At 32.4% G+C, this 27883-nt stretch overlaps 1 protein-coding gene across 2 annotated transcripts in view; it reads right to left on the bottom strand.

The window, feature by feature from the left end:
• The window catches only part of LOC134695177 (dual specificity calcium/calmodulin-dependent 3',5'-cyclic nucleotide phosphodiesterase 1A-like), a 323999-nt gene that overhangs the window by 239814 nt on the left and 56302 nt on the right, over positions 1-27883 (bottom strand). Inside the window, exon 1 of one of the 2 annotated variants that reach the window (XM_063556387.1) lies at positions 18543-18660. The exons of the other annotated variant lie outside the window; for it this stretch is intronic. Coding sequence (XP_063412457.1) covers positions 18543-18645 — 103 coding nt within the window. The 5' untranslated portion in view covers positions 18646-18660. Of the gene's footprint in view, positions 1-18542; positions 18661-27883 lie in introns of those variants that run through there. 2 annotated transcript variants of the gene reach the window in all.

Here is a 27883-nt window from a genome sequence, read left to right on the forward strand (position 1 = left end):
AATATAATAGCCCACGCACCGCTACCACCCCATCCTCCCCCCCCCCCCGCTCCACCTCTCCCTCCCCAAAAAATGAAGTAAATAGTTGCTGCCTTATTCATTTGAAGAGGTGTTCCCGAATCGACTTGACGTACACAGAAATATTCGCCACTGGTCTTTACTCAAACAACGATTCACGCATAAATGCATGACTAAAAAAAGTGTGAGGTAAATGATATATATGTTTGTCTAGTATCTCAGATCCGTTAAATAACACATAAAATAAATTTTAAAAAAACGTTACCCTATTCCTTTACCAAATACTCCTTGGAGAAGAAATACCATTTGAAACAAACAGAAAAGATAAAAATGTAGTGATCTCTAATTTTCGGCTGTAAACACGCTGCTGCAGCTAACGTTTTCTAATGCGTAATCGAGACATCTCTAGTATATTCAAACTACTGCAAATTATAAAAATGGCTTTCATAAAGTAGCAACCACTTAACTTAAAAAAGGGGGAGGGTTATTTTTTTATCTGAGTCAGATTTTTTTTCGCGCGTACGTTTTTATTCCTTTTTTTTCGATGCTGGTGATCAAATACTTTCTTTCAATATTTAACACTATAATGTATGGGAAAACTCTTGATTCACAGGGGCGTAGCTGCCGTTAGGCACTATAGGCACGTGCCTACACATATTTTTTGCACAAATATTTTTTTTTATTAAAAAACATTATAAACAACGTTATCTGTAGATGAAAGCCAGTGAAGTTGTCAAAAGTCTTTCATCGAATATCATTTGTACACTAGTCTCTCGTCCTTAGTGAATGGAATATTGGATAGAATTTAATGTTTTATATGATTTTACGTACTTCTATAGAAACTAAACAAGAACTTTGGTTCAGATAGTTTCACTTCTGTCAATAAAAACTTGAATGAAGCCCAATTTAGACACATGATTTTTTAATTAGTTGTTGTAAATTTTCAACTAGCTTTCCACTTTGTCTTCACCCGACCTACAATAAAACCCTTGCCAATGTTGTTCGTCTGTTTGGCTGTGCAGGATGTATAAATACACAGTCACGTCTGGTTAGAATGGGAACATTAAATCCGACGCCTAGCTGTAGAGAGAATGCTACTCTTTGATGAGTTCGTAGTTGGTCTACTGAAAGGCAAAATGTCTGTTCCTATCCAATATAAATCCATCATTTTCCAATTGCAAAGCATGGCATCTTGAAATTTCTAGACCTTCGTCCCGTACGACACTTATTATAGGACCAAGATCCCTGTTGTATTTATTTTAAAAAAAAAAATTATCCTGAACTTGCATAAATATTTATTAAAATCCTGAACTTGCATAAATATTTATGAAAATCAATCAATCAACTAGTTTCCAGTAATTTTGGGAACTCTCCAATATGCGTTGATGACCACAATTTAATTTTTCAAATTCCTAAGCAGATAGGGATTTTAAAGTAGAGGATATAAAGAAATATGAATTTCTTGAATTATGTTACGATAGTATGAACAGAACAGAACTTTTGCATAAGGCATCGACTATTGTGTGTATATGTGTGTGTGGCTTCGGTGAAGGTTTAAGAATCAAAAGATTGATGGTTGATGTCTAGCCAAAAGGATAGTTTAATTATAAAGTAATATGATTGTTTACGTGCCTATTTTTTGTAAGGAATGATCGTCAATATGTACTGTTAATTAAATCAAAATCAGAGATATGAAAATACCAAACAGGTTGTACTGCTTAATTAGAGGGATACGCTGATCTACACTGGGGCAATGCATATTGTAAATATATTTTTTTAATATATTTCCGATTGTACTGCGTTTCTATTTAATTCACCAGTCAGATGTAATGGTAAATTATTCATAATTATTCGAACTTTTCATAATGTACATTATAATTTTCTTGATTAAACAACCAGTTAATTTAACATTTTGTACATGAAATTTTGCAGATAAAACGCTGAAAACCGTTTTCCGTCGGGGGGCTTCGCCCCCCTGAACCCCCTACCAGGGCTCTGCCCTGGACCTACTGGGGGCCTTAAGCGGCCCCCAGACCCCCTGCCGATTGGTGCCTACAGTTGACAAAGAACCTAGCTACGCCCCTGATTCAGAATATTTTTTTATCATCTGTATGACCATTTTTTTTGTTGTTTTTATCAAATTGGGGATCGGAATATTTCCATTCTCACCCCACCCCCCTTTTGAAGTCAAATGGTTGTTTCCTTACCGCTAGATAAATTGTCCAAAAAATTTGAATTCAGTTCTACGTAATGAACATTTAAATGACATATAGTTTACAAGTGGGAACAAATCTTATGTACAGGTAGCTAAACAAGGTGTATAGATGTGAACAAATGTAATGTGAAACCAGTGTACACTACACTAAACTAATTGTAAACATGTTTACTCTACACGGTGTTTGGTGTGAACACGGCCCTAGTCAGACAGATCATTCATATAACAGTCCCAACCAACTCATGACAACATCTGTAAAATTTTAAAAGGGATGTTCTGACAACTCCACAAATTGGAACTCTTGGTTTAAAAGCTTCTTTAGTGAGCAGCAACCCTCTAGCAAGGAAATCATGACAGAAAATGCACTTCATGGACTTTTATAGCTGACTATATATGCGATATGGGCTTTTCTCGATCATAGTTGAAGGCTGTATCAGGTGACCTATAATTTCTGTGTCATTTGGTCTCTTGTGGAGAGTTGTCTCATTGGTAATCATACCACATCTTCTTTTTTATATATAAGCTCTGGAATATGGTAACTTGTGAGAATATGATATGACAAATTATCAGAAATCTTGAAAATTAGCTGCTGAAAATGAACAGGAAACCAGTCACTTCCTTTTATTAATCAACCTGTCTGCACATGGAGCCACAAAATGGGTGCAAAAATTCATTGGCATACTTTTGACACTAATCTGGTTTTGCAGAAAAATATGTAAACCACAAACTTGCTTTTAACCCTGTCAGGTCAATTAATAATTTATCAAACAAGGATTATCATATTTGCGTTTTTTTTATAAATCATTTAACTTACATAAATGTTCAAAGCTTTGATGTCAACATACACTGTAATCAATGCCCATTATCATTAAACACAATCAAATTTTTCGGTACCACTCATTTGTTTAGGAATTCACAGATCAATTTCTGTATTTATAGCCCTGATTCTGGTTTTCTTTAAATTTTTTTCAGATGTTTTTGGATCACAAAATTTGATTTAAGTTATCTTTTCCAATAAATTAATGCCATTAACATACAATATAAAGAAAAGGCAATATTTGTAAAAATCCACTAAAAAAAGGCATCATTCAATGTCATTATAAACTACTGTGATTAATCAGTTATATTCATGGGTACCATTTCTTGTGAAATTTGTATTTTTTGTGGACATGTGATTTGTTGGTTTTGCCAAAGTCTGCATATATGAGGGGGGAAAGGACCTTTATCAGGACTCCGGGATCCTGTGTTTTTAAGCTGGGGATTTCAGGATTGACCCTTTCAGGATCTGGGAATTCTTTTTTCGCATTTCGGGATGTCAGGATTTAAATACATTTAAATTCGGGACCTCTGGATTTTCGGGATCAGGACACCTCCTACCCCCCCCCCCCCCCTCCCTCCATATATTAGGCCAATTCAAAATCATAGAAGATTTAAATTCCTGATTGGATCAAACCAATAAACAATGATGAATCCAGTGGCGTAGAACTTATTCATTACTGTAAAAGAGAGGCAAAATATATCAAAGGGACAATCAAACTCATTAGTCGAAATATACTGACAAATTAAGCCATGGCAAACTAATGAGGAAATTTAACAATGACTTTACCATTGGAAGAATATCATATTATATGACAAGCTTCTGAGTATCAAATTTATCAAAATTGCACTTGGATGCAAATTAATCTGCCATTACATAAAATCACACAAATTTGACATGGCAAAAAGTTTGACCTCACAATTAAAAAGTGTTTGTTTCTTTAAATAACTGACATAAGAATGTTCCTCCGAGACAACTGATTCATCTAAGAGCCAAAAGTGTAAATACCTGAATTTTATTAGAGTTGAGTTTCCTGTAGACACATTAATACTAGATGCTGTTTTAATTGCAATAATAAAAGCGCATAACATTTTTGAAGTATTAAATACATGGTACTTATCCTTCAACAGCTTAATTCTTGCTATAAACTGACATTCTTAGAACATGATCTGTCACAGTCATAAGGAACTCATCTCTATCATACAAATTCCCACAGGAATAGTAAAATTCTGGGAGACAAAATTAAACATCTTTAAAACATTTTAAGAAGCAGAACATAGTATAACCTTTAACATAATCTGTCTTTAAACTGACATTCTTAGCACATACTCTGTCATAGTCATAAAAAACTACATCTCAATCAAACTTAAATTCCCACCAGACCACATCTCAATCAACAAATTCCCACAGGATAGATAATATTCTGGGAGACAAAATTAAACATTGTTAGAAGCAGAACATGTTATTTAAGCCTTTAAAAGCTTTATTGTCTTGCTATAAACTGACATTCTTAGCACATGATCTGATACAGTCATCAGGAACTCATCTCAATCAAACTAATTCCCACTGGACCACATCTCTATCATACAAATTCCCACAGGAAGCATGAAATGCAATTGGGAAACAAAATTACACATCGTTAGAAATTTTAAGAAGCAGAACATGGTATTTTAGCTTTTAAACGCTTTAGTCTTGATATAAACACACATTCTTAGCAAATGATATGTCATATATAGTCATCAGGAACACAATTCAATCAAACTTTTATTCCCACCAGACCACATTTCAATCAACAAATTCCCACAGGAAGGGTAAAAAACTTGGAGATAAAATTAAACATTTTTTTAACATTTTAAGAAGCAGAACATGGTATTTTAGCATTCAACAGCTTTCAGTCTTGCTATTAAGGACATTCTTTAGCACATGATCTGTCATAGTCATCAGGAACCAATTCTCTATCATACAAATCCCAGAGGAATGGTAAAATACTTGGAAACAAAATTTAACATTTTTAACCATTTAAAGAAGCTGAACATGGTATTTTAGCCTTTAAACGCTTTAGTCTTGGGACATTCTTAGCACATGTTTCGTCATAGTCATCAGGAATTACATCTCAATCAAACAATTTCCCTCAGGAACCACATCTCAATCATACAAACTCCCACAGGAAAGATTAAATTCTGGGAGACCAAATTAAACATTTTTAAACCTTTTTAGAAGTATGGTATTTAGCCTTTACCAGCTCTAGTTTTGGTATAAACTGACATTCTTAGAACATCATCATGATCTGTTGCAGTCATCAGGAATTACATCTCAATCAAACTTACATTCCCACCACACCACATCTCAATCATACAAATTAACTCCAACAGGAAAGATCAAATTCTGGGAGACAAAGTTAAACATTTAAAGAAGCAGAACATAGTATTTTAGCCTTTTAAAGCTTTAGTCTTGCTATAAACTGACATTCTTAGCACATGATATGTCATAGTCATCAGGAATTACATCACTATCATACAAATTCCCACAGGAAAGATAACATGCTGTGATACAAAAACATTTTAAGAAGCAGAACATAGTGTTTTAGCATTTAACAGCATTTAACAGCTTTAGTCTTGCTATAAACTGACATTCTTAAGCACACAGTCATCAGGAACTCATCTCAATCAAACTTAAATTCCCACCGGACCACATCTCAATCAACAAATTCCCACAGGAATGGTTAAATGCTGGGAAACAAAATTAAACACACAGTCATAATCAATCTCTCAAATATTGTTTATATTTTCCGTCAGATATCATAGTGACATTTAAATAATTCATTTTTTGAAAACCACAACTGTTTGTCAAATACGTGTAATACTAAAATTTTCAGAAATTGTTGCCAGCATTTTTCATAGCATTTTTGGAAAAATCAACCAAAAAAGCAAGATTAATTCAATAACTATTTCATACAAGTAATGATATCGAAATTTTTAAATGCATCCTTTAAATCTGTGATAGGTTTCGCTTCCCTATTTTTACAGTAATAAAAACATTGCAAAAAATTAGAAAAGACTTAAAGCTTAGGGTTAAAATCTTAACAAGAAGACAATCTTTCGCCCCTTTTTAAAAAAAAACAACCAATAAGGTTTATATGTAAAAAGTGCTGACTTTATACTGCATCTCATAAAGCTTAAAACTTCACCTTGAAATCTCAGCAAATTTACAAGTCATGTTACCCACACATAAAGGCTCAGTCTAAAATGATCAATTAAATTAAAAAAAAATCTATTCTCCTAAACTATATATATATGGCCTTCAACTGTGAATGAATTAATCACCCAACAAGTCACTTTTTCTTCCAACAATGAACAATGTTAGCAAATTAAACAAAAGATTCAATAAATTTCAATTCCCCCATGTTAATAATGTTGTTTTTTAAATCTGAATACAAAAGAATTTTGAACAGTTATTTCTGTTCTAAAGTCCTGCTGATGACACTCCATCATGTTGATCAAATTAGAAAAAGAAATTCTACAATGTTTGAAAACAAAATTATCATCCATCACTCTTAAACAATCTATTCTTTCCCATTCTATGTTCTGAACATCTCTTATTATTAGATTTGTTGCTACTATAAGCTTTTTTCTCTATCTTTAAAAAGAGACAGAAAAACATATTATAAATGGTGGTTCTCAGAGCACTGCATTTGCAATTTTTCCACCACAAATATATAGTCCCGAGAGCTTTAGTTGAGGGTTGATAGGTGTGTGAAATTAGATTTGAAAATAGATGTTTTTCACATGACATGATGCAATATAAAGACTTTGTAACTGTCAAAATATATCTTTCAAAACGGTGGTTCAGTAACACTTGCATTTTTTCAACACAAACATATGAGATATAACAAGGAAGTATGATAAATAGAGAAATTATATCAACACAAGCTTAAGACACCAATATATTCCTGAGAGCTTTAGTTGAGGGTTGATATGGTGTGTGTTATTGAAAAAGCTATATCATATACTTAATCATATACCTAAAATAGCTATTTTTCATATGAAATAATGTAATACAAGTAATATGGGTTTGATTAAGCAGACTGATATGAACTGATTTCAATTTATTTTCCCATAGATTTCACGAAATTATTGTCATCTTGTTTATTGTCGAAGGTAGAAAACAGTAACACAGAGTTGCTTATATCTGGGTCATTTTGTCTCTGGTGGATAATGTCTCATTGGTAATCATACATACCATATCTAATTAATTTGTTAGGAAGTTAATAACAGCTCAAGAATATCCAAATCTTTGTAAAACCAGACAAATAAAATCTGATGATTTCTCCCATAAGTCTGTGTGCAAGGATTAATCAAATGAACAAAACGATATAACTAGGCTGTGATTAACTTTGAAGATAAAATGGTCTGTATAATACCAGTTTTAATGTTTTGTAAAACTTCTAAATTATCCTTTCTCAGACTTTTCAAAAAGATTAGTATGTGATACTGTAAACCAAATAATGTTCACAAGCAAATTATTTTGTGTCTTTTGCTAGTAGATAAATAGGGCATATAAATAGTCTACTCAGTGGCTAGCTATATATAAAACTTAAGATTTTTGCAGATCACGAATTGCGAAATTAAATCACCATGAAGTGGGCTTACTTAAAGGAAAGGCAGTGAGTGAGTGTCACATATGAAATACAGTATTCGCAAAAATAAGTTTTGTAAATTTTATTTGTGTTGACATATTAGTCAGTTGAATCACTGGATGAGCCTCATTCAATCTCTGTAGAACCAGTCCCTCAGGTCACTCAGCTATACAGATAGGGTTCCTATGATAAGAGTAGCTAGGACAGCATGATTTTTAATTTGAATGGGGACATATAGTAAGTTAGAACCCCCCCCCCCCTTTTATCCTGGGTTGGGAACCCCCCTTTTTAAATTGGCTGGATCCGCCCCTGTAATGAGAAGTATACCATCCAATCTACATTAAATGAGGGATCATTATTGGACAACAAAAGTGACAGCTTCAGACTTATAAATGTTAAAAATGTACCAAAACACCGCTGGAACCCCCAATCAATCATCACGATAAAAAAGAGACAAATACAAAATCATAAAGAAATTATAAAAAAAAATATAATATCGCTTGGAGACAAAGTTTCACTCAATCATGATCAATTTCTGGAATATTCAACTCTTTCTGCGTTTTTGTCTTCGAAATAAAACATGTAGCTTTTATTAATACGTTTTTGAAATGGTAGATTTCAAGATTCATTTCCCTAGAGACCAGTAAACAAAGAACACCATTGCATTTGCAAATAAATAACATACAATTTGGTAATGTTTGTTGCAGTCTGGTGTAGTGCAATATCAAATTTATGTTATGGAGAAAAGCAGAAAATTACTGCATGAGATCTTAAGAATGTTTTTTTGAAGATGTAATTTTTAACTGAATCAATTGTCGTTTCATCATATGAATACATTGTAATTTAAGTAGTCCTTAAAGGAATGTATCTTTGAAATCATATAAACTTTCAGATAAATCCACCACAATGACCCTCTGCAGTTTAGAATTTCTTAAGTCTAAATGTTACACAATGTCTGCCATTGAACAATCAAGATTCTAAGATTTCAGTAAAACTAATACTGTATTATAAATAAGCTATAAAGGTACAACACCTCAAATGTGAAACAATTCAAACACAAAAACAAACAGACTATGAAATAATAAAATGTAACATTAGTATGGAAGACAGAGCAACAAACAAAAAGTACTTGTCAAAATGCTCCCGACTAAGGGACAGACACGAGTAGACAGTTAACTGCTAGGAGTCTGTTGTTATTTATGTATTATTGTCTTTTTGTTTATTTTCTTTGGTTACATCTTCTGACATCAGACTCGGACTTTTCTTGAATTCTATTTTAAATGTGCATATTGTTTTGCATTTACTTTTCTACATTTGCTAGAGGTATAGGGGATAGGTTGACATCTCATAAACATGTTTAACCCAGCCACATTTTTGCACCTGGCCTTTGTTAGTCTTGTATTATTTTAATTTTAGTTTCTTGTGTACAATTTAGAAATTAGTATGGCGTTCATTATCACTGAACTAGTATATATTTGTTTAGGGGCAAGCTGAAGGACGCCTCCGGGTTCAAGAATTTCTCGCTACATTGAAGACCTGTTGGTGACCTTCTGCTGTTGTTTTTTCTGCGGTCGGGTTGTTGTCTCTTTGACACATTCCCCATTTCCATTTTCAATTTTATTGGTAAGGTTAAATATGTTTGTGAGCACTCTACTCCCTTAAACTCAGTATTAGCCTACGTTACAACTAAAATTAAGAACAAAATTAGTCAGAAAGAACTTGAATCATCAGATCAGTTAGAAGCAAAATTAAAGCATTTAAAAATAGACAGAAGCAAAATTAAAGCATTTACAAATAGACAGAAGCAAAATTAAAGCATTTACAAATAGACAGAAGCAAAATTAAAGCATTTACAAATTGACAGAAGCAAAATTAAAGCATTTACAAATAGACAGAAGCAAAATTAAAGCATTTACAAATAGACAAAGAACAGTCATAACTAAATGATCTAAGAGCACTAATGTGCCTCTTAGGGGTTCCAATGGTAGACACCACGATTCAATACATGTCTGAACTATATATCATACGCAGCTCAAAAATGTAATTAGAAAGTCAAACCATCTGCTTGAATGCTTGAATGCAATACAATGCTTCATCAACAAAGAAAATACTATTGACCTCAGCATACTTCCTGAATCCTCAGGCAATATGATGTTGTTTTTTTCTCATGTCTGCTGATATGAACAATTATATAACTGTACACTGCTAGTCAATTTTCTATTTTTTATCCAAAAAGTTTAGGATAAGAAAGAATGGAATAAAAATCAAAAGCAAAGAAATTTAAAATCCATGAATCAACAAAAACACAAAAAAGTCCACTTAAAATTATCATATATTAGCCATAGAGCAAACTTGACACACACAAAAAGGGTGTCGAAAAAGGAGCATTTTTTTCTCCCTTGGTGATCTTATATTAATTATGTCATTTGACTATTGATTTGATTTTTTTTGGTATTTTAACACCACTTTTAAGCACCAGTCTTTTAGGCTTTTTTGTGGCTGCCCAATTTTACAGGTGGCAGAAGTCGGAGTGCATAGAGAAAACCCCTGACCTTCAATAAGAAAACTGATAATCCTCAGTAGTCAATTAAGATGGTAGTCCAGTGCACCTGCAAGGGCAGGAATCAACCTCATAACCTCAGTGTTGACTTAGCAAGAAATTACAGTATTTACTACTTAGACCAAATCTGAATAACTAATGGACAAACACCTCACATTACACCAACCATATTTTAGGCCAGCAAAAACACATACTGTTACCAACATAAATTCATGCCATTTTTTTAGATTCAGAGGAATTACGGAACTTAGAGGTCATAATGCATTCAGAAAGCATAGCCAATTAAAGGAAAAATAAGAAGATGTGGTATGATTGCCTAAATGAGACAGTGACCATCCCCCGGAGAAACTTAATATAGAAACTAAATCCTACAAGATGTCAGTAGAATCTTCACTTAAAGAGCAAATGATACCAATACTAATTCTAGGTATACAGTATATTGACACAATCCTCTCGGCCATATCAATTAATTTCAGCTCTGTCTCTGCCACTTGTTAATTCCTCGTTAATAAAGTTATATCAATTATCTATTCTTTGCATGTTGGCGGTCAACATGGTGATTTTCTAAAGTCCATTCAAATTCAAACATTGTAACTTTGAGATATTAATTCTGATATTTGTTGCTTTTGTGTACTGGTCACTTTAAGAGATGAGTGTCTGCATACTTAAAAGATTAACTGTTCAATCAATGATTTCAGATACATTATAAATCCTTCAATTAATTAACCAACTTTTTAAGAAGCAATAGCCGTCAAATTTATGTTCACAGATTTGACTCAAATTCTCAAATTTTACTTATAACAACTTAACTAAAATATATATCAAAACAAAAATGTGTCCATCGTATATACAGATGCCCCACTCACACTATCATTTTCCATGTTCAGTAGAAAGTGAAATCGGGGTAAAAAATCTAATTTAATTGGCATTAAAATTAGAAAGATCATGTCCTAGGGAAGTTATAAAGGAACATGTGTTATTAAGTTGGAAATTGATTGGACCTCAACTTCACCAAAAACTACCTTGACCAAAAAATGTAACCTGAAGTTGGACAGAGGGCGAAACAAACTAACAAACAGATGGACAGACACAACAACAGTATATATAATGATTGCCCGGCAAATAATAATCTTCGATAATTGAAGGATCGCTAGAAACTTAAAGAAGAACAAGATTAAGAAAAATAAAATATGATTTTATATATATATAATGATGCTCAACCTACAATAGTAGAGGGGCATTCTGTTTTCTGGTACAGACACACAGACCAGAAAACACAATGCCCCTCTACTATTGTAGGCGAGGCATAATTTATATATAAATCATATTTTTATTTTACCTAATCTTGTAAGCTTTAAGCCTAATGCCCCTTTTCCACCATCACATGACTCCATTATTTTCATAAAAAGTGTCAAAAAAGAATTGCTCTTTTCATTTCCTTGAAATAAATGTGCATTTCTGTTACAAATTTGAATGAAATGTCAATTTTGACAAAGGATGTAAAGAGTAGTACAAGCTCTTAATGAAATATATATATTCCTATTTTCTCATCCACTACTTAAAATGCCATACAAGGTTTTCACTGTTGTTTGAACGGGATATTATAGTTTCAAATTAGGAGCAATGTTTTGATACAAATCAACATTTAAGGGCAATAATTCCTAAAATGAGTCAAATGAGGCAATGGAACCGACTTGTAAATAACTCTTAATAATCATTTTTGTTTTTTCAAGAAAATTATACAAAATGAACAAATTTGGAATTAAAAATCTATGTAAAAGGGTTCAGAAGGATATATACTCTTGACGATTTAATGGTTTAAATTTACTTTTACATGTAGATATTATCTTGCTGAAATTTTTGCTACTTAAATTCAAAAATCTTTTCAACAAAATTTGGCTTATTTTAAATCATCCTGTGTCAGCTTCTTCCCTGAAAATTCTGATATCATTCCTGGGCATTACAAGATTTGAGATTATAAATCAAGTTTAACATTCTATCTATTCTTCCTATTCAAAAAGATACTTTGTTTATAATAAAATGTACTAGATTTAAATCATTAGTAATCTTATAACATCTTATGATTTATTAATGGTTCACTGTTTATCTCAAGTACATAAACTTACATTATTGAACAATCAACATTTGAGGTCTGTACAAGATCAACTTGATGACCTGTCGAAAATCACTTCAGAAGATAGAAACACAAATCCAGATACAAATTCATAATAAAATATCTTATTACAAAAATATTATTTTATTTTTTCCAATGTATTTCTGACAGCTTTCATTAATTTCATATTCTGAAGTAAATTGTTATAACCTTTTGAACATACCAAACCAAAAACCAATATGTATTTTTTTCTATTTATAGTTATGGCAGCCATCTTGTCTGTCATCAAGTTTCACAGCGCAATAGTATACTGTTGCAGGTAATTTCAAAAAGACAATTTCTTTGAAAATAGACCCATTTGATGTGTATCCTGTTACAGAATCACTTCTTTTTGAACAATCTGTAAACTGTAATTTTTTTTATTTTATATTGTAACACCTCTTTTGAGAACAGCCTTTGGGCTATTTTGTGGCTTCCAGTTTTTGTTGGTGGAGGAAGCTAGATAGAGTGCAGTGAGAAAACTATGGACTTCGGATAGGAAAACTGACGATCCTTAGGTCAATTAAGATAGGAGTCGAGTGAACTTGCATGAGCGAGGTTCAAACTCACAACCTCAATGTTGACTGGCTTATGTGATTACAGAAGTAACTTCTTAGACCACTTGGCAACTGCGGCTCCTTATATTTCTACATGAACTTCCATATATGATATCAGCATAGGTGGATCCAAGGAGGTGGGGAGAGTTGGGGCATGGGTCAGGGACTCTGCCCCCCCCTTTGTGGAAAAAGAATGGTAATTTTTGGGGAATCACTGATGCATGACTGGAGTCCCCCCTACCTTATGAAAAGTTCAGGATCTGTCATTTAAATTAAGGGTTATCAGACTTTAGACATATTGTTTAGCTATGAGGTAGTTTAAATATTGTATCAAGTACATTAGATTAATCAAAACACATAATTAGGAAAGTGCCTTTCAATTCTTTCAGTGCTGATTTACACTAAAGACAACTACATTAATAGCAAGAAATATTTCCACCTACAGAGTAATGTCCCCCACAAAACAAAATAGGGAATTAAATTATGCGTCACAATCTTTCATTGTGGTACGATAGTCGAAATATTGTTCATTTTTATCCCTTTAATACTCCCATAAAAACGGTCAACTGTTTTATGACCCATTGATGGTCTTCAGCTTTTTATGACCCATTGATGGCACCACTTTTGGGCTATTTTGAGGCAACCAGTTTTTATTGGTGGAGGAAGCCGGAGTGCAAGGAGAACACCACTGACTTTCAATCAGAAAACCTGACAATCCTAGTCAATGAAAAGAGGAGAAAGGTGCACCCCACAGGCCAGGTTAGAACTTATAACCTCAGCATTAGTCTAGTATGAATTTGCTCACCACATATCATCAGAATTATTTTTGTAAATAGGAGATAACTCTCGTCAACATTCCTCAAGTTGTGGAATAATTAACTCCTACAAATTCTAAATATCATTTCATACTTTTATCAATGATGGATAAATTGCTTTGGTAAATTGAATTAAAAAATCATTTTATTTAATCCTTTTCTATATAATAAGTCATGTGCACTTTTCCATATAACCAGCCATGAGGCAAGTGAAAATGTTGATTATCATTGGTGATGTACTTATGCAAATTAACATTTACTCTGTACTTTATAATATTAATGATTATAAACATGCTAAAGTGCATAATAAAATTGAGAAAGGAAATGGTAAATATGTCAAAGGGACAACAACCCGACCATAGAGCAGACAACAGCCGAAGGCCACCAAGGGGTCTTCAATGAAGAAATAATTCCCGCACCAGTAGGTGTCCTTCAGCTGGCCCCTTAAAATATGCATACTAGAACAGTGATAATGGACTTCATACTAAACTCTGTCTTTTTTCATATTTATGTATTAAAGAACTTGGACCAATTGCCCCTTTATTTGATTAACTTACAATATAAATTCTAATGACACATGATTTATAATATGTCCTTTACTTTCAAAACCTATAAAAAGTAGCAAAATAAAAAAATTGAAATGGGAGATAACTATCATACAATTTTATTTTTTTGAAATCCTGACTTTGATAATAACAGGTTCTTTTAAGGCAAGGTGATAGCTCTTACACTATTCCAAGTCAGCCCTTTGGTACCACGAACGTATTAAATAGCAGATCACTCTTAGTCTTTTCATCACTCAATTCACCTTTTCAGAATCTAAAGGACTATGGGTAATCCCATTGTTTGTACACCAAAATGAAAATAATGTCATTGGATTGATCTCCATACATCTTATCGCTAATCCCAGCTGACCCGGCAACTTGAACTTTTGACGCATACAACAATCACTTTTCCATTGTGGTGTCAGATATTTTGTTTTATGACGTCAAAATTTTATGAGAACTTGTGTGATATCCAGTAATGGCAGACAAATAGCGATAAGGTGTATTGTTTAGAACCTTTTAAACCAAACACAACGTTTTGGTGTACGCTTTTGAAAATATTCCATGATTCAAAAATTAATAGTTACCGGTATCAATAATATCAAAACTGTATTAGATAAATCTAATTCAAATGTAAAATTCTCTTTAGCTCCATCTTTCTCCATTAAATCACAACCTACATGTAGAACCATTTATAGGACATAATATATATTGACCTTCAACTGTTTACAGTGACAAAAGTCCCAGATATTATTAATCAAATCATCATTTTCTATTTACTTTAAGAAAAACATTATTATAGCCTTTAATTGATTCTTTTGCTGCTGAAATATTTCTACAAAGTTAATGGAAATAGCTTTGTACAATTACAGAGTGAAACAAATAATTTTGTCACTCACCATGGAACTTAATTTTTCTGGAAAAAATTGTATTGCCTTTATTGATTGTCCTTAACTGCCAAATTAAGCCCATAGAAATGTGTTTTCTGGTCCCGTATGACAGTCAAACAAGAATGTGTCCCCTGTACATAGATACCCCATCTATACTATCATTTTCTATGTTCAATGGAGCATGGAAAGGGAGTCAAAACTCTAATTTTGTATTGAAATTAGAAAGATATCATAGGGAACATGTGCACTAAGTTTCAAGCTGATTGGACTTCAACTTGATCAAAAACTACCTCGATCAAAAACTTTAACCTGAAGCAGAACAGTCTGATGGACTCACTGAAGAATGAAAAAAGGAAAAAAACAGATGGACAGACAAACGGACGCACAGACCAGAAAACATACTGCTCATGACAGGGCATACAAATTATTCTTACCAGGGGAAATAACTCTTGTTCAAAAGATTTTCTTAAATTCATTTATGATATAAAAAAAATTCACACTTGTTTTGGTAAGCTAAATTACATTTTCTGCAGATAAAAATTTCTTTATAATTCAATCCTTTTACTTATGGCAATACCACTTTCTTTACTCTTTCTAATTAATGGTATTCAGCTATAAAGAAAAGAATGCAAACATCAATTAAATAATGAATTTTAACTAGCTGGCTAGAGGGATTTCCCCTAAACTTTATTTTCCCTAATTTAAATCAGTGAGCACTTTAACAGTGCATTGGTAAAAAGTATCAGTCCACACGTCTTTATCGGACCATTGATAAAATATCACGTTGTGATTGGTTAAACGCCGTCACATGGTGACCCCCTATGAGACCGTAGGGGTTAGTAGGTTTCATAGGGGGTTCATGACGCGTTAATAGCGACGTCATCTATTAATGTTGTTGCGTTTCGTTGTTTATTTTTCAACAAAACGACGCAGAAAAAGTCCAGCGTCCGATAAATTCGTTATACGGTTAACTACTGACCCCTTACGGATCCATAGAGGGTGAATAAAATTCATAGGGGACTCGGCCTCCGGCCTCACCCCCTATGGATTTTACTAACCCTCTATGGATCCGTATGGGGTCAGAAGCGAACCATATAACTTATAATAGCAGGATCAAATTCTTAAAATGGGAGATAACTCATGTCCAAAATGAAATGATAAGTCACAGATATTGCTGACTATCATTTGCCGTTTTCTATTGGTTAAAACAATTTAGCAATACGTAATGGAAATCCTTTCTTAAAAAGTTGATTTTTGCTCAGATTGAAACACAACTAGACCATCAACATCTACAGAGGGAAAAAGCTTCAAAGTCTACTGGTCATGTATGAATTTGGTAGCTACATGGAGCTTAGTAACCCCATATTATATCATATTCTTAAAATGTCTAAATTCTGTTAGTTATGAACCTTGATTCACTTATGATGAAATTTTGAAAATGGGGATGTTAATAATTTCCAAATTAAATTATTACATCAAATAAAATCTTGACCATAATTCTTTTATTTCTTATATAAAAAAAACTGTACACGTACCAATTTTCTTGCACCAGATGCGCATTTCGACAATACATGTCACTTCAGTGAAGCTCGTGGCCAAACTATTTGAAATCCAAAGCTTATATAAAAGATAAAGAGCTATAATCCAACTATCTGTACTGAATTCACTAAGAAAGTCACAATACTTAAGGGACTGTTTATATAACTAAGCTAGACAAACAAGATCAAATTATTGAAATGGGAGATAACTCGATCATGTACAAAATTAAATTATAACATAACTGTAATCATTGACCATCATAATATAACATCTTTAACCTATAATCAGTACTTGTGTCAAATCTACTTAGAGAGCTATACCACTAATGAAATCATCGTAATATCACTTCAAATAATCACAACTACCTGTTAAGGACTAAATTCTTGAAAATGGGAGATAACTCATATTCAAAATGCTTAATTACAAAAAAGAATTCATTGACCATTATACTATTATATCTTTAACCTAGAAACAGTACTTTTGTCAAATCCACTTAGAGAGCCATACCACTAATGAAATCATCGTTTCTATTACTTAAAACAATTTAGTAATGCATTAGTGTATCCTTTGATTATTCATTCTCTCAGTCGAATTACAAAGTTAATCTTTGTATACATTTATAAGATAATCAATGGTTTATTTAAGATACAGTAAACCCACTGAGGGAGGTTTGCACTTGGTAAATTAGTAACTAATTAGAAGATGGTCAAAGGGTAAAGCAGTCTAAGAATATTTATGACTCAATCTAGTTGGAACACTTAATGAAGCAAATTAGCACAGGTACTGAGATAAAAGAACAAAAATTGTCAGTTTTTGCCAAAAAATTCTTTGTTCTGTTTTTCCACCCAAGTATCTAATAAGGAGGAAATTTCAATAAAAGAATAAGGGAAAATTTAAAATAAAAAAATTAAACTGTTTCCTTAAATAATTTTGAAAAACACCAAAATGTACTGTGAGCTATTGCTAACATATTATCCAACTATAAGTATTAGTTAAACAGGCATTTGATAAGACTCAGCCTGAATACCAATGACTGCACAGTGAGTGAGTGTATACCATGCTTACATAAATGTCAATACCAAAGTTCAGGTAGCTCAAGTTTGCAGTTTCTGAGAATATGGGACAAATTTGGTCTAGATGTGCAAGATTATTTGACCATTGACCATTGGTCAAGATGCTGATAAAGGATATTTTTTTTCATATATCACACTGTTTAACAGCTAGTGCTTCTATCAACCTTGATTCCAAATTTCTAGCAGCATTGATTTGTATTTCCAGTTAAAAATGAGAGGAAAATTTCATGGTATAGATGGATAGACAGACAACCCCAGAGAAAATAAGCAAGTGTTATAACTCGCATCCCACCCCCCACCACCACCACACTCCCCACTTACATTCCAGGATAAGTATAATATGAAAAGTTTTTTAAATTTCAAAATGTGGAATATGGAGACTTTAAGGGTCAAAAGTTAACATATCCTAATGAAAGGAAATAGGTGGGAGAAGACAGCTGGTCAAGGGAGAAGGGGAAAAGATTGACAGAAAAAAGAAAATTTGATATCGAATTAGGAAAACTGTTCATACTTAAAATTTAATTCTTCATGTTTTCTGCACAAAAAGAACTAACAAACTGATTTAAATCAGATTAAATTATTTTGGTATCTAACAGGGCTAAATTGAATGTTATTTAAATATAGGTAGCTTGCATTTGAATAAGCATTTACTAGCTTAATGGATTTCTTTAATGAAGGTATGAATTTTAAGACACAAAGTAATCAAAATACGAAATAAAACTCACCTATTTTATAACAAGTGCCATCAAGAGTGAACGTTGCACTTTTACACTTTTTAAACGTTTTCATTCCCGACCCAGGAACTCTCCGTCCTTCTTTTTTATCCATCGAATTTATAGAATTAATTTCCTCACTAATTTCGATAAATCCACATAAAAAGACTTATATGATAAAAGCAGATCTACAAACAGACAAGATTCAGTAACAACTTCAATTACTGTACTTATACATATGTAAAATATGTAATCTGACCAAATCTCAAAGTTAAAATTAAATATTCAGGTTAGAAGCATTAACTATGATTGTAATAATACGACATTATGTAGCAGATTCATGTTTACCACTGATGAAATGTCTGATTTCCTTTTACAAGATTTCAAAACAGGATTATGACAAGATAATCCAAAATTAAATCCTTTTACACTATAATTGCAACGAGAAAAAGATGCTTCTGAAACTAAGTATATGTTATTTCCAAAGTTGTAGATTTCAAACACAAAATTCAAAGATGAAATAATAAAATTTTAAGAATTCTCCAATTAAAATTAATCCTATTTCCAGGTAAAGCAAATTCACTGAAAGCTATTTTCAAAAATGTTTTCCTTTGAAGATGATTATCTTGCAAGTTGAAATTTTATACATGTATATCCTCAATTAACAAGCAAATATATCTGCATATACCTGAAGTATCAAAATTTCAAATTTGTTTTCACTATAAGAATTTAAAATATTATCATATATTATATATAAGAAGTAATAACACTCCACAAAAATTTCAGAACATAATATTCCAATTTTTATCGATATCTTATACAAACAATATTGTCAATAAGATAAACAGCCAGCACTTGATTTGTGTCAATAAAAATTTCACACAACAATTCAAATTATTGAACTTGAAAACTTAAATCCCATCAAAAATTAGGTAAGAAAATTGATAATTCACATGTCAATTCTTTCATCGTGGATCAAAACAATTAAAGACAATATCAGCGTTTGATTGTTGTGTCGTTATGTTTTTCCAGTGAAAATACGATAAATTCAACAGAAGATCTCATCAAATCGGAATAATTCCAATAAATCTCTGCTCACCTGCAGACAGAACAATTAACTCTCTGTTAATTCATCACATAATATTTTTAAATCCTTGATCTAATTTTACGATCGTAAACTGTTACCTTAATAACAGTTATATCATGAATTGAAAAGTCAGTATTGGCTTTTTCTCACAATCACATACCTGTATCATACACAGAAGGTGGCTTTCCTGCAATTAACCGATTTCCCTTCAATTAGTATAAAAGAAGAAAGTCGATGAGATAAAACACGATATGACAAAGATATTTGTCTATTTCTTAAGATTTATATATTTTTCTCTGTCATCAAAACCATCAGGAATTGATCTAAAGTCTTAACTCAAAGATAACGCCTTTGATTCGGAACTTTCAGTTTTTTCTAACTTATCTTAGAAAATCCTAAACCTGACTTTCAAATGCATATGAATTACAGGTATGCTATCTTTACTGCAAAATGTGCACTGGCTATTTTTCAAACTTAAAATAATATGAATTAAATGACAAGAAAATATTTCAAATCGCTGATTGCATGTTGAAACCACGTAATTCATTCACTGCATGTGTTATCTTTTCCAATCAAATGTGACATAACTTTGACCTCTTACTAATTAGTAACTTTATTAATTTTCGTTTTAAATTGTAATTGTCAAAATACAACATTGATAATAAAATAATCACATATTTTGATAATAAAAATTATCATGTTTTTTCATCAAATGAAATTTCTAAATCAGTCAGGGTCACGTGATCAATTAAAGCAACAACATTGAAAAATGTGATTAAAACTGACCAGGTACATGTATAATTAAATTATATATCATTTTTTCTTTTCCTGTGATGTTATAAAAAATACAAGCAGAAGGTCACTTCCTACATCATTTCCTCACAGCATGTACTAATTATGTATTATATACTTTTACAGGTTATCATTTTTCAGAGGTCAACCGTAAGGTGAAATCTGTTATTTCAATAAGTAATCACCTTTATATGATATATGACCTAGAACTCGTTAGCAGGTGTAGTAATAATTAGTTCCTGCTCAGTGCAATCATTTCATCAACTACACAAATAGTCAGTTAATTGTTGTTATTTTCAATAAGATTGCATGATCAATTAATTGATTCATTGCTGACGTTGACATTCCCTTTCAGCACTATAGTCATCAGGTGACAGCAGAACCAGGGACAACCACAAATTTAGACAGACAAGAGTGAAGAGAGACGTCTACTATCACTCATTCTTCCCGAGAACAACAAGAGAGTGGAACAAACTCCCAGAATCAGTAGTGGAGTCTGGATCACTAGAGGACTTCAGGGCCAGAGTGAACACCATCCCCTGGACCCAACCACACCTCAAATAGACAACAGGAGAACCAGTGTATATAGTTGTAATTAAGCATATTTCATTGTAAATACCATCCAGATTTTCCTTGACTTTTACTTTTGGTCAGAGAGGAGTCGCCTCCTGTCTGTTTGAGATGCGCCCGAGTCAATTACACTTTAATAGAGTTCAACTCGTAACCGGGAAGAAGAAAAAGAAGAAGGAGCACACTTGGACTAATCATGGAGACCACTTGTTTTTGGTGGAGGAGGCCAAAGCCTAGGTACCAAGAGAGAACAACCAATCAGAAGCATGATTGATTGATTGATTGCTGATGTTTACCTCCCCATTCAGCACACTTGAACTGATTATGGAGACCACTTGTTTTTGGTGGAGGATGCCAAAGCCTAGGTACCATTAAGAGAGAACAACCAATCAGAAGCTTGATTGATTGATTGATTGCTGATGTTCACCTCCCCTTTCAGCACACTTAGATTTATCATGGAAACTAGCTGTTATTGTTGGAGGAGCCAAAGCCTGAGTACCAAGAGAGAACGACCAATCAGAAGCAGAGTTTAATGATTGATTGCTGATGTTTACCTCCCCTTTCAGCACACTTGGACTTATCATGGAGACCAGTTTTTATTATTGTAGAAAGCCAGAGCATGAGTACCAAGAGAGAAAGACCAATCAGAAGCAGGAATGATTGATTGGTTGATTAATTGCTGATGTTTACTTCCTGAGTTTCAGCACACTTGGATTTATCATGGAGACCAGTTGTTATTGTTGGAGGAAGCCATTAAGCCTGAGTACCAATTGATTGATTGATAAATGTTTAACACCTCTTTCAACATTATTGTACTATTTTGTGGCGGTCAGTTTTTAATAGATCAGTTTTTATTGGTGGAGGCAGTCAGAGTGGCTGGAAATAACCACCAACCTTTGTTGGAAAATCGACAATCCTAAGCCATTTAATTTTCTACAAAAGTACAATCAACTACATGTATATCAAATCATTTTAATAAGAAAGAAAAAAATACAGAACGTGCATAGTTATTTTTTAATTTTGTATCTCAATAATCTCAGGGACTTTAACTATGCATTGAACCTGTCATCCTCAGATTTTACCGCTCTCTGACCCAATTCCAATAATTTGTCTTCCCTTCCAAAACAAACAGTATTACCACATTTGTAAAAGCTTGCTGAGACAAATCAGATTTAAATATGAAATGAAAATATTATTTTCCTCCGACAACACCAATTTCAATTGTTTTATTTCCATAGATTTCTGCGTCTGCTAAGTGGTTAGTGTTTGCATTGCAATCTTTGTCCATCCATTATGGTTCTGGGAATTAATTTCTTATCTCTAGCTCTTTGTTCTTGCTGAGTTACAGTCTTAATTCAATCAGTACAAATCAGTTTTGGTGTTGACATGACACTAAATCTTCCTTAAATAAAATCTGTGGTAATCAAATTAAAATGTATGCAGTTAAGGATTAATTTTCTGTTCAAAGCATGTCGTTCATGTAGATTCAAATATTGACTCAACTACATACACTTATTGTAGAATACTTCATGTTGAGTGACTGAATAATTTGAAATCTAATAATCTTCTTCACAGTTTAAATATTTTCCCCAGTGCAATTTCATTTCAAATGAAAACATAAGACAAAATATCATTCTGTTCTATATTTTCCATGTCTGTATATAATATTAAGTCAGAATAAATAAAAAAAAATCTTCCTACTGGGTTGAATATTTTTTCCATTAAATTCTATAAAGTTTAAAAATCCGTAATGAATTTTAAATTTCAATTTTTCAGATTATGTAATAAGCTATTATGGTGTCAACTGCAAAACAAAAATATTGAATTCTTCTACTTAAAAAGGTTAAGAAAATATGGAGTAAAGCAACAATTTGATATAGTTTGATAATTGATTTTATATTTAAAACATTTTTCAGAGAATGTGGGCAATTATGGCAATCACATGCTATTAAGCATTAGGATCAGTGGTGTCCCCTTAAAGTTTATATATTTCATGACCTGTATGTTCATTTTCAAAGGTTGTCTCAGGTACACAAGTTGTCTGGTATGACATCTCCTACAGTAGTTTGCAAATAATTTGAAAGCACCCTCAGACTAAAGGAGATGAACTTTAATGAACACTGACTTTTTATTGCTTCAAAAAGAATTATGTGGAAGATTTGTTTGAATAGATTGTGTCACTGTAAGATATATAGGGAGAGGGTAGGTTGGAACCAGAACTTCTTGATGTTTCTCTGAAATCATGCAAAAATCAACAAATTTTGAGCTTGACAAAAAGTCTTTTAAAGGCAAAACTTAAGATTCACATTCATATTTGAAAATTTATGAAATCATGTTTCCAATGTGAAGGTATTTTATGTTTTCTTTGAATGTTACCAGAACTGTTATAATGATGCTTTTTTAATATGAGGGGGCATGACCTTTTTCCGGGCATCGGGCAGATCAGGTGTTTTTAAGCTCAGGATTTCTGGATTGACCCTTTCAGGATCCGGGATTCCTTTTTATGAATATCGAGACGTCAGTATTTATTTTTTCAAATTTCGGGACCTCTGGATTTCATGTTTTTAAGCGTGGGATTTCGGTGATCAGGACCCTCCCATCCCCCTTATATGGAATGAATTAAGAAAAAATAACGAATGCCTGCATTGTAATTCATAAAAATTTAGGTTGCACCAATCCAAAAACATCTTAAATAAGACCTCACCACTATTTACCCATTTATTAAGGCCATTAAAGCTGTTAGGTTTCTCAGTGAGTTATTTTATTGTAACACAAAACGTGTGACTTCTTTTAAATTTGAAGCAGATTGAAAGAGAATATCCTCCCTTTCTTTTTTTGGCAATTTACATTTAATATGTTAAATATGATGTTTTGCACCTGCATATAGGAATTGTAGGTTTGGGGAGATATCTTGGGTCTTATTTAATTTTTTTGCCAACAACATAAAGTTCCATGTCTTATACAAGAAAAAAAAGCTAGAGCATGAAAAAATCTTTTAAAAAAAATAACATGATGCGTTTGCTTCAAGCTTGTCAGGCATAGGCAGTATCGAAAGTTTGGCCTAATACAAACAAAGAAACCACATTCATCTGTTTTTCATTTTCTATTCTTAATCAGTCAAAAGATGTACATTACAGATCCTATAAAAGGGCATTAAACAGTACATACATCTAAACCCTCACTTAAAGATTTCAAAACTTTTGAACTCTGATTAAATTAAAGTTGATAGAAAATTGTTATTACATTACTTTAGTCAAATAGAAAACTGAAATTGTATTCACAATTGTCACAAAGATTGTTACAACTTTATAAATAACATAATCTATTTTATTATTTCTTTTTGAAACTTTCAATTAAGTTTCACAACACTATAAAAGGACACAATGCTTTTTTGTTTATAGAGTTTTAAAATCAATTTAAAGTTAAATATCAAATAAATTTACTTCTTTCATTCCCTGCAGAATCTGAACAAAAAATTGATAACATTTAAATACATTACATACTGGGTCTCATTGGGGTCTAAGCGTGATGCGGGATTGCCGATTTTTTTGTAAGCGTGATACGTGAAAGTCAAATTATTGTGTCGTGAAAACGGAAAATGAGGCATTGCGGGACCCGGGAAATGACAAAAAATAAGAATTGCTTACTTACAAAGTGTAAGCAGGATAAGGGAATCTGACTAAACCCTAGCGGGATCGGAACCCCCCAATGAGACCCCCTACATACAGTTTCTCCATTCAATATCAAACTTTAATCTATTCTAAATTCAATTTAAAATATGTTCATTATGTTTCTATAAACAGGCGATGCAACATATACATCATGTTACATTGCACCAATATTGGTCAATCAATTACACATGTTTTTGTATGCATTTATTTTATTTTCCCTACATATGTATCTGGTACAGTTTCAGTTGTACCAGGTTTTAGGATACCCTCATACAAATGTATATACAATATTAGCAATCATATGCATGCATGATATATTACCTACATAGTGGAAAGTTATTTATTGACACTATTTGCACTGTTCTCTAGAATTATAATGACTTATAACAATACATTTTAATACAAATATCAGGCTGTTCAGTTTTCTCATTGAAAAGTTTTTGATTTGTCATTCGGGGCCTCAATATTGTCTCATTGTTGAAGGCCTTAGTGAGTGACTTATCATAGTTGTTTCTATATGTCATTTGGATTCCTGTGGAAATTTGTCTCATTGGCAAACATACATTTGTACCATGTCTTCTCATTTTCATACATACTAATATAAATGTGAATACAAATATGAATATGAATTGGAAATGCATTCCATTCACCAGTTGGTCTCTTGTGCAATGTTGTGGTGAGTTGTTTCACTGGCAATCATACCACATCACCCTATACTTATATAACTAATGACCTCACAGTAAAATTGTTTAATATGAACAAGTAATAAAAATTAGATATTATATATCATAGACTAAAAATCTAATTTACAGCTGAAAGTTGATAATAATTCTCACATGATAAAGTAAAAGGTGTAATAATCAAACACTGCTGACAAAGCTGACCACTTTAAATGACCGCTATCTCCAAGTTTGTTGTTTTCACTTCTTGTTTAATTAAGTTGGGAGGGATCACAATCTACATTACAGGGCGACATTGTAGTACAAAGGTTTTGACAAACAAAGATTATATCACATTTCAAAAGAGTTTTACTTATGGCTTCAGCTGAGAGAAAACTTAATTTAAACGAGATTATTTGACACAAAAGTGTCTAAAGGGGTCACTGATCTCACTAGAGGACTTTTACCCTAGAACTTCATTGAGAGATTAAAGTCCAAAAAATCTATTTATTTTATTTAATATTTAACCGTTAAGAAAAATTCTTGAAATAAGTTACAAATGAATTCCATAATAATGAAACAGGTGAAACTCTCCATATTGAGACAAATAGAGAGTTTCATTTATATAGTTATATTTCTCCCATCTTTTAAAATTAGGTGTGCCTGTCCAGTGGCCAATATTTGATTCTTAGTCAGACTTACTTTCATAAAATTGTTACGAAAAAATAATAAAAGTAGCAGTAATTTAAGAGATAACTGCATGTATTGTATTTGAGGCTTAATTTGCGAATTTATCAATTTTACTGTCGCAAATTGGCTTTACCTGTCAGAATGTAATTAATTGGATAAAAAGACGATTTTAAGGTGCAAAAAGTGAGTTTTTTGGCTTATTACTGAGCAAATTACTTGTCTATACATAATACACTCCAGAATTAAAAAATGTTTGACAGACAGGTAGAAAGGAAATTTTATGATGACAGATTGATACAAATTTAAATTGCATTAGAATTCTTCATTTAAAATGCACCTTTTCAGGATTGTGATGGCAGTGGCGGATCCAGAACTTTTCCTTAGGGGGTGCCCTCTGACTGACCTAAGGGGGGCCCACTCCAGTCATGCTTCAGTGATTCCCTATATAATCAATCAGATTTTTCCCTAGAAAGGTGGAAGTTGGACAAGTTATAGAAATCAAGGTTGAGACAGAACAACAAATGACTATTATATTTATATATATGTATAAAAAAAAATCAGAGTCAAAATTTTAGCTAGGCAATTGCCTCACTTGCCTCTAGGGTAGTTACGGCTGAGTTGCCCCCACCCCCTCCCCCAAGGATCCACCTATGAATGGCGTACAATACTGGAACAAACAACTTTTCAAGATTTTGATATAGTTACAGTTTGAAGATGCTGATGATCTTTAAGAGTTTATAAGCAAGGTTTATGGCTCCTTGAATAACACCAACAGTACTAATTTTCTGCACCAGATGTGCAATTAGATAATAAATGTCTCTTCCTATCATCTGAGTGCATGATGGGAGCTTGATTGCCAAAATATTGAAAAATCCAAAAAAACTTAAAGTTAACAGTTACAGTCATATTACAATTTTTATTGATCAGCAGAAGACAAGAATGCAATTTGAAAAAGTTTAGACTATGGACAATTTAGTGATAGATTCCATGTACTTGAGTTTTTATAGTTACTTCAAAATTATTTCTTTTAGTAGGATGTTAAAATCGAATTCAATGGCATAAACAAAATCTAATTATAGATTTCAGAAACTGAAGTGTTTCTACTCAAAGTTTTTTTTTTGTATCTTAAATTAAAGCTCTTGATTAAACTTAAGCTATTGTTAAAAAAAAAATTGGTACAGAATTGTCTTCCTAATCTTATTTAGTGTTTCCTGTAGACAAATTGAATTCCAATTTTTATTTTTTCATTCTCACTCGATCATCTTTGATTTTTACGGGAAAAAAGTTCCACAGCAAATAATGAATCAAACAGATATCAAAATTAAATAAAATTTTAACAATTCTATTCCTCTAGACAACGTGAAGTCATAAATTATGCACAAGTATTCCAACTTTCTAACGTGTGATCAATTCTAATTATACACATGGGAGACAACTCCACTTTAATAACGTTAGATATAAAATTAAGATTTACACAGTCAAACAAATGCCTATTCTGTGAAAATATTTCAGCATGTTATATACTGTTTGTCATTAAATCATCATAGAGGCTGATAATGATGAAAAATAGTGTCGGATGTTTGCTCGGTTATGTTTTTTTTATAAATAACGTACTATCAAAACAAGTGAAACTGCGAGCTACTGCTCACTGATGATACCCCCGCCGCAATTGGATAATATTAAAAGTGTAAAAATATGCAAGTGTTCGGTAAACAGAAAGTTGTCAAGTGATCACACAGTATAACTAACTTAGATAAACCCTGAAACTAAATTTCAGTAATCCTTGTATTGTCGTTCCTGAGAAAAATGTGACGAAAATTTTCAACTTGGCTATCATGTGTAAAATCATACAAGTGTTCGGTAAACAGGAAGTTGTCAAGTGAT

Source organism: Mytilus trossulus, chromosome 13, assembly GCF_036588685.1.
Source record: "Mytilus trossulus isolate FHL-02 chromosome 13, PNRI_Mtr1.1.1.hap1, whole genome shotgun sequence".
Classification (NCBI taxonomy): Eukaryota; Metazoa; Mollusca; class Bivalvia; order Mytilida; family Mytilidae; genus Mytilus; species Mytilus trossulus.